The sequence below is a fragment of the Pundamilia nyererei genome, unplaced genomic scaffold, assembly GCF_000239375.1.
Source record: "Pundamilia nyererei isolate P.nyererei 1_Seehausen unplaced genomic scaffold, PunNye1.0 scaffold00110, whole genome shotgun sequence".
NCBI lineage: Eukaryota > Metazoa > Chordata > Actinopteri > Cichliformes > Cichlidae > Pundamilia > Pundamilia nyererei.
The window spans coordinates 1,750,222-1,759,036 of record NW_005187511.1 but is presented as its reverse complement, the minus strand read 5'-3'; the positions used below and the strand labels follow the sequence as shown (position 1 = coordinate 1,759,036).

The following is an 8,815-nucleotide window of genomic DNA, read 5'->3' as shown; positions in this document are numbered from 1 at the left end:
GAAGAATAATGTACTGTAGCTGGTTGCTACAAATACTGCACAGCTGCTACAGTTTTCTTGCAGGGCACATTTGGCTACAGGAGGCTGCAGTACAGCTGGTTAGATCCAACCAAGTTTGAACTGTTAAAGACACTCATATATTACCTAATGTCAAGCATACATCAGGTAATATATGACAAAAAGTAATACAGATTCCACAGAAACAGAGGAACGACCTGACATTTATATTTACTGGCTCACGTTGTAGGAAATGTTACTTTCAAATATAGCAGAGTATGTAATCTTTCATTGTGCAGCTCTGATTCCTGCTTATTACACACAAACTACCACAGTTGTTCCAGGTAATATACCTTATTATTGAGAGCTTAGTACCACTTTAAAGCCAGCATATAAATATTCTCCTGCACCTCATGCATAATTTTTTAAAACGCAAAGAAAGAGCTTCGCAGTTTGGATAAAAACACATTAAAATCAGAAATATTTCTACATGCAAACACAGAGTCAAACACGCGCTCTTTCTTTCATTCCTGCATAAACACTGATATGCACACATTTCACAGTAGGAGAACCAAAAGATTAAAGAACAGCTAACCTACAAAAATAAGTTTTCAGTAGTCGTTTAAAACAAACCACAGATTCTGCTAACCTCAGCTCGTCTGCAAATAGTAGACAAACATTCTCATCTAGTCATCTTAATTTAACTCCCCGTGTGGTGTGTGATATTAATAATGCACACACAGGACCTTTCAAAAAGCTGCTATTTGTGCAGCTTTGTGACCTGTATGTGTTGATGAAGTACTGATACCTGCTGTGGTTTTCCTGTGAACAACTTGTGCACAACAATTCATGACCTTCTGCATAGTCAGGCACACAAAAAGATCCTACAAAAAAACACACATGTAAACTAAGACCTTAAATAAAGAGGGGATTAATAGGGACACAACACTCAAGACATTTAACACAGAAACGCTGGTAACAGAGGAGAACAGGGAAACAACCTCAAGGAATCGACTAAAAGTAAACTATAAAAGTCAAATATATAATATGTCTGACAATATTTTCACAGGCCGGCCTTTAAGGTGTCGCGAATAAATACAACAAAATAAAACCAGTACCGGTACCAAAAAAAGAGGATTTATTCATAACACATGAGAAAAGACCCAGTTATAAAAAAAATAACAATAAAAACCCTGAAAGCCCGGTACCAAACGACTCACGGGCCGGTACCGTGGCTCAGGGGTTGGGGACCGCTGATTTAGGGGACTCCCTCCTTCTACTGCTGAAGTAATGTCATTGTTTCCTGTATTGTTACTTGACTGAAAGTTACAGGACTAAAAAATAACCACTACAATCAACAGTGACTCAACAGTTAACAATGTTTTTTAAAAGCTATTAAAAAACATATGTTCTTCATTTCCAAGCAAAGTAAACTTATTAATGTAAGTCAGGAAAACATGTGTGTGTGTAGTTGAAGGATTCCCCCATTCACAGCATTATATTTTGGGAGAATATTTAAATGAATAATACAAAGTAATATTTGCTGCATGCAGTCCAACACGAAATTTAACCCTGAAAAAATTGTATTTTGGTTAACTGTGATAGTTAAAGTTTTTTATTTATTTGAATTCAAAAGGGGAAATGTTATCAGAAAGAGTGCATAACTGGATGGACTGAACTGAAGTCTGTTTCAGTGTTTTAGTCGTATTTCTATGTATACATCTCTTCATGTCTCAGCAGAGACGCAGGGACAACTCTCAATCTGACAAGAACAAATGTATCTCATTAGACAATTTATTAGGTACACTTTGCTGGTACCAGCTTGGACCAACTTTTCCTGCAGTGTATTAACTGCATATACATGAAGAGAATCTCCCATTTCATCACATCCCAATGCTCTAATGGACTGAGATCAGGTGACTATGGAAGCCATCTGAGTACAGTGAACTCACTGTCATATTCAAGAAACCACTTTGAGGCATATTTGAGATCTATGACATGGTGCATTATTCTGCTGGAAGAAGGAGATGGGTAAATTATTGTCATAAACGGATGGACATGGTCAGCAACAATACTCACACAGGCTTTGGCATTTACACAAGGGCCAATAAGAAGCCCAAAGTTTGTCCAGAAAATATCTACCATACCATTATATCACCTGCCTGAACCACTGACACAACGTAGCATGAATGTTACAGCAGAAATCAAACCAGACAAGACTTTTTCAAACTTCTATCGACCAATTTTGGTGAATTTGAGTGAATTGCAGCCTCAGTCCATATTCAGAGTTTTCTTTTCTTCCCAGAGTGATAGCTGGTGTGGTCTTCTGGTGCTGTAGCCCATGTGCTTCAGGGTTCAATGTGTTGTGAGTTCAGAGATGCTCTCTGCATCTCTTGGTTGTAAAAAGTTGATCCGATCATCTTGACCATCTCTAAGAGCTTGAATGCAGTAGCTGCTATTGAATTAGCTGATTAGTTATTTGCTTTAATGAGTTGTTAAACAGCCATGCCAAGTTATTCTGTCTGCTCTTCTCTTTCTTACTGTCTTTGGACCAAAAACTCTGATATGGTTCTTTTCTCCCTTTCTAAGGAGTCCTTGGCCCCCGTTTTTTTTATGAAACCAAGAAATAATCAAACCATAATTGGAAAGATATATAAACAATTCTATATACTACTACCAATAATTCTTACTTCTAGCAAGATCAAACTTTCTCTAAAGTAAAGAGTAATAATAGAAATAATAATAATAAGATCCCAAAACTTGCTGTTTTATAATTAAGTATTGCATTACATAAAAAATGAATTTTCTTCTTTTTTTTTTAAATCCTTCTGTCGATGTTTATTTGATGTTCATATTGGAGAGTTTAACAGTGATCATACAGCACTATAGTAATAATTTTGGATGTTATTAATCCCACACTGGGGAAACTCAGCCACATGAGGGACAGGAAGAAAAAGAGATTTAGAGACATACTCGAAAAATAAAACTAAAAAAAAGAAAAATTGTGTACAAAAAAGGCAAAATTATATAAGATATACAAATGTCATTATATACAGTAAAATACACAGAGCTTTTTATGAGTACATACTTTATTATTCTGTGAGAGAGATGCACTCAGCTTTTTTCTGTTTTTATAAGTGGGTAATTTTTTTTTGTGCACATTAAGTGTGTCTTTCCAAAGTCGAGGGGGGGGGGGGGGGGTGCTGTGTTAAATAATGTATAGATGCTTGGGTTCTGTACTCACCACTGAATGAATAATGGATGATCCCATCACAGGTAACCTCACAGGTACACACTTATATTTCTCTCACCCACCTCTGTGTGTGTGTGTGTGTGTGTGTGTGTGTGTGTGTGTGTGTGTGTGTGTGTGTGTGTGTGTGTGTGTGTGTGTGTGTGTTACTTTGGTGAGCTTGTTAGTTCCTACATCCTTTTGTTCAGACCATTCAGGGACACTTAATGTTTGGATCTCTTCAGTTTACACCTCAGGAAACTTCAGTCTTCTCATCAGAAACCTCATATTCTCGTGTTTTAACACTTAAGGTTGCCTTATGTAGCTGCCCTATTCTCCCTGTTCACCCTTTCATTGGTTTTCGGAGCTAACCTTGCATATCAAAATATACTGTGAACACCTGAGGCCCCCACCCTCTAAATTCTTAGTCCAGGAAACAATGTTGAAGTGTTGCGGTCAGATTCTTGCTTGGTGTCACATTTCTGTGACCAGGTGGCTGGAATTTGAGATCATGCGTCTGCTGCAGCTGATCAGCCACTCTTTGATCGAGTTATCAGTTGCCATTACATGTGGCAGCATCTGAAAATGCGGCACTGACCCCCAACGTCATGTGTGGTGGGTTTCTGCAGAGCCCTCCCGCAGGGTACAGTACAGGACAGTATGTGACCTGCGAGACGCTCCCCCGCCGAGACTATTAAAGTTGTGGTCATCGATACGCAAAGAGTTTTAGATCAGTGTGAGGGTGGCATATCCCCTGACAGGCACGTTATTACTCATCAGCCACAGTTCCGCAGATTGTATTTCAAGTGTTAGGAAGCTCCTGAGTCACCCTCAAGGCGTTTATGTCACTGGTGCGCGTGGGTCCCTCCGTCTGCCATCAGCTCAGCCTACCTGCTGAGCAAGAAGAGCGAGGACACACTGTGACCTGGACCTGGTCCTTGTTGGATGAGAGGAGTGTGAAGCGGTGAAAACTTACTGCCAAAAGATGTCTCACCAAACTGGAATTATTGGTAAGTTGTTTATTTTTTTAAATGTAAACTGTGCATTTAAGCTTTATCCCACTTGTCCCTGAGCTCAGTTTGAAAAGCTTTTTAAATGCTTTTTTATTAACAGACTCTGAGCTACACTGCTGCTAATAACACATCTTCACATTTTCTGATGTTTTTCTGCAAAAAAAATTAAAGATTGTTCTCAAGTGATCGCTTAGCTTCTTTAGGCTAATTTATCCTGTGTTATTATAAAAGTATGTGCTAACATTTTTAATCTGTTCTTAGTCATTTAAAACTTCTCTTCACCTTTGTGATGTCAGTGCTAACAATGTTTAGCACATTCAGGCTCTTATAGTTGAATCTCATGCATACATTGCTTTTTATGTGTGTTATGGCTTTTGGTAATCGGAGCGTGAAGGTGGGCAGGCTGACGGAAGCGAACCTCTCTCACCTTTCTCACCTGATCTTGCATCATTAATGAGAGCGCTGTGTTTGGTAACCATGGCAAGAGAGAAGGAAAGTACATAACAAACAGCCAAAGTTTGAGTTTTCTGTGGTGACACTCTGTCCTTAGGCTTTTCAAATTGGGGGCTTTATCGACGATGGTCGATCACATCCTTCAGTGATTCTTGGGGGGCACATGTTTGCTCTCTGAGTCACTGCAGGTGATGGTGTGACCATCTGGCAGTGGATCAATTTTTTTTCCCTGAAGCAGAGTTTCAGGTTGTCACTTGGTCAGCTCTGTCTCACTGGCTTTCAACCACCCATCCTCAGTTTTGACTTGTCTGCCTTATATCTGGTTACTTAAGCAACATCTGAGCTGAAAGATTTTTTGGCCCGAGCGAGGGGAGGTGCCATCAGAATCCTGAAGATTATTATCAGAAACGGTAAAAATGGAATATTTGTGGCATTTTACAGTATTTGATATAAGTGAGCTTTCATTAAACATCTCCAAATCTTGACTTTGTTCACTCTTTTCTCTCTGCAGAGGAATTGGTGCTACATTCATACAAAGAGCCAGCCCGGAGCTGGGACAAGGATTATGACCAGTTCCTGCTTCCTTTGCTCACGCCTCTGGAGCCTTGCTACATCCTCTACCGCCTGGACTCCAAGAACGCGCAGGGTTATGAGTGGATCTTCATCGCATGGTCACCTGACCAATCACCAGTATGTGTGCAGCACATTTAAGAAACCATCACTGTAGACTGACATAAAAGTATTGTTGGTGAACACACATTGAAAATAGATTTTTTTTTTAAATATAATTTAAGATCTGTAACATATCTGATGTGTTGTTGCCTTCTCCAAAAATATTAGAATCAGAGATATTATGTTTTTTAGTTTGTTTTTACATTTTGTTTTCAATTCTGTTTTATTTAACATAGTTAACAGCAATTTACCAAAAAAAAAAAAACAGCTCAGAGATCATCTAAAAAGTAAGAGAAAGGCTGTCTGATTTTATTCTCTTTTTAGAGAATAAAATCAAACTATTACTTTTTACTTAAATATATATATACAAATAATCATCTTTAGATTTTATTTACATTTACAGTTTCTGATTTAATGTGATCGTGGTTGTGAGCCAACATCTTAAACTCAAATTTAAATTGAGCACAGAAAGACTTTGTAGCAAATTCATGTAAAAACAGCCTCTGCACATGCTGAATATAACTGTTTGAAATGCCATACATATGTCAGATTTGTAGGTTATTATCCCAAAATTATTATATAATAACAGGTTGGTACATTTTGTCTTATGGATGTGATTTTTTCCAGTGGCAGAAACAAGCTTCCATACATAGACAGGATGTGTACAATATTGCCCACACCATCACTTTGGAGTGCTGCAGGAAATGTTTCACTTTTATCTTAATTTTTAACATTTTTTAATTTCTAAAAATTAATCATAATAAAAATAATAATAAAATGCTAATAAAACGATCAAATTAAAAATAATATGATAATAAGAATAAAAATCATGTATTATTCCTAAACAAATTATACTATAATTAGTTCAGTAAGAAAAACAGCTGAAAACAGAAAACAAATCCCACATGCTAGTGCAGGACCTCTCCCCCACATTAACTCTGATCAAATCAAAACAATGGAAAAGAGTTTGATTGCTCAAGTTGCCCTTGCTAGTGAATAAGAAACTACTTTTTCTAACAATGTAACTAGAACTTGTTAGAAAAAAACAATTATAATATCATTTTATTATTATTATTGCGTGACAATAAAAATGACACCGTTTAGTACTAGATTTCTTTTTTCTTTTTCTTTAATTACAAATTGTAATCAAACTCAGTTATACAGGCTGTTTTCCCCCGCTCACAAATACTTTATTTTTTAAAAGAACCACTGCTACAGAAAACCAGTAAAACTGTGTGAAGGTTTTTTGTCGCTGTGTCTGTCCTGGTGTTCTCCAGGTGAGGCAGAAGATGGTGTATGCAGCGACTCGTGCCACACTGAAGAAAGAGTTTGGAGGAGGTCACATCAAAGACGAAGTATTTGGGACGGTGGAGGTCAGTATGGTCCTTCCTGCATAATAACTGATGGCCTGCCACTCACAACCAACCCATTGGTGTCTCTGTGTTTCTAGGAAGACGTGTGTTTCCAGGGATACCTTCGCCACAGGTCCTCCTGCTCCTCCCCAGCTCCTCTCACAGCAGCTGAGCAGGAGTTACAACGAATTAAAATCACAGAGGTACAGACAGGCTGTCAAAGCTATATGACTCTTATAGGTATGTGAGTTATCTGTGCTCATCCTGTGTGTGTTTTCCTTGCAGGATAAAGTTGTGTGGGTACGTTGATTTTGTTTTCATTATGATAAAAGAATTCAAGTATGTTTATGTTAAAACTTTATTGTATAGTGATTTCAATACTGTTTCTTCTGTCTGCAGGATGAACGCAGACGAATTGGGACTCCGACAGCGAGAGCAAGGGTTTGTGAAGTCTTTGGCATAGACATAGAGTGTTTTTTGATTTTGTTTTTTTGGCTGATTTAGTTGCATTTCATGTGAGGAAGAAGCAGTGCAAATATGTTTTTCCCTCCCCTGAAGGTAACAATGGAGTTTGGCTTGGACAAACGGGCACAGACTCTTCATGGTCTTGCGTTTCCTTTACAAGAAGAGGCCAAACGAGCTCTGCAGCAACTCAAGCATAAACGCATCAACTACATCCAGCTGGTGAGCCCCCATAGAAAACATTTATAGCTCATTAAACAGTGAATATTTACATGTATACAGTAAAAAGTATACAACATATATTTGATAACAACATCTAAGGGTGTGTTTTTGCCAGTGAAACTAACTGCACGTGACTTGACCCCTCAAAAGTAATTACATTTTCTTGCGTATGTTGTGTTGCAGAGGCTGGATGTAGACAGAGAGACCATCGAGCTGGTTCACACTAAACCTACAGAAATCCACGAACTTCCCTACAGGATTCCCACAGATTCACCTAGATACCACTTTTTCATCTTCAAACATTCCCATCAGGGCCAGCAGGAGGAAGCTCTGGGTCAGTAAAAGCTCACTGAGTTCCCTACTCATCACGCACTGTCTGTGACTTGTAAAGCACTAATTTGGTGCTATAAAGTATCTTACAGAGTTCACACATATTGTTTTAAATATCATCACCTCCACTTTTTTCAGGATGTTAGTCTCTCCTAACTTCTTCTAATTCTTGTTGAGTGACACCATGTGGTTTGCCAACCACAAGTTAAACTGTACATAAAGACTGGCTTTAGCTATTGTGACATCATCAATTGGTTTGGGGACCATTATTTTGAAGCTTTGAGGTCATCCAGGTGAATTTCTTTTAGCTAACACTAGCAAGTTTAGTTAGGCCTCAGTCACACGGGTCTAGAGACTGGTCAGTAACCCCACTGGCAAACTCCAGGAGGCTGGGGAAAAATGCATACTCTCCGACGGGTTGGTTGCTGAGTGGCTGCTGAGTGGTTGCTGGGTAAAACTGGTCGCAAAGTGGTTGCTTTGGTCCCCCATAATTTGCATGAAAGATGCCAACTCATCTACAACCACTACCTATTTGATTTTAAACACGAAAATAAAAATTACAAAAATAATTAACAAGTGTGCACAATACACATATAAAAAAGGGCACTAAATTTCCGCCAACAACACTGCACCACTCAGTTTATTCACTTCACAAATAAGTGTTTTTATAGACACTGACAAATCACATTTGCTGTATAATGTGAACTCTGCAGTGTCCTCAGGTCTGTGGGGGATTTTATCATCTTTCGCCTCGTTGTTTGGTTCTGTTGTTTATGTTCTCTGCTTTCACTGGCCTGATTTCAAGTAACAGGCAGCTGTGAAGAAGCTCTGATAAAGCCAGCACCAATAAGCAGACACAAACAGTTAGAATTATGAACATTGATGACCGAGCTACAGATATAGCAGCTATTTCTGTCAGCGGCTGGGCCAAAAAGCTAAAAAGATTTGAGTGTTAACTTGGACTTGACTATTCCAGTCTCCATAACAGCTGCAAATGAATGCCTGTTTTGTTCCAGTACACGTGTAAATGAATTACCATTGACAGTGACAGAGGAGATATAAGCTTGTGTGTCTCCTTTTCATGC

The 8,815-nt window shown here is 38.5% G+C and overlaps 1 protein-coding gene across 1 annotated transcript in view; it reads left to right on the top strand.

Moving 5' to 3' along the window:
• The first annotated feature begins 4,211 nt into the window (after window positions 1-4,211).
• twf2b (twinfilin actin-binding protein 2b) overlaps window positions 4,212-8,815 on the top strand; it is a 6,074-nt gene continuing 1,470 nt past the window's right edge. Inside the window, exons 1-7 of the mRNA XM_005741467.1 lie at window positions 4,212-4,236; window positions 5,025-5,102; window positions 5,204-5,382; window positions 6,642-6,737; window positions 6,815-6,919; window positions 7,275-7,400; window positions 7,584-7,734. Coding sequence (XP_005741524.1) covers window positions 4,212-4,236; window positions 5,025-5,102; window positions 5,204-5,382; window positions 6,642-6,737; window positions 6,815-6,919; window positions 7,275-7,400; window positions 7,584-7,734 — 760 coding nt within the window. The remainder of the gene's footprint in view (window positions 4,237-5,024; window positions 5,103-5,203; window positions 5,383-6,641; window positions 6,738-6,814; window positions 6,920-7,274; window positions 7,401-7,583; window positions 7,735-8,815) is intronic.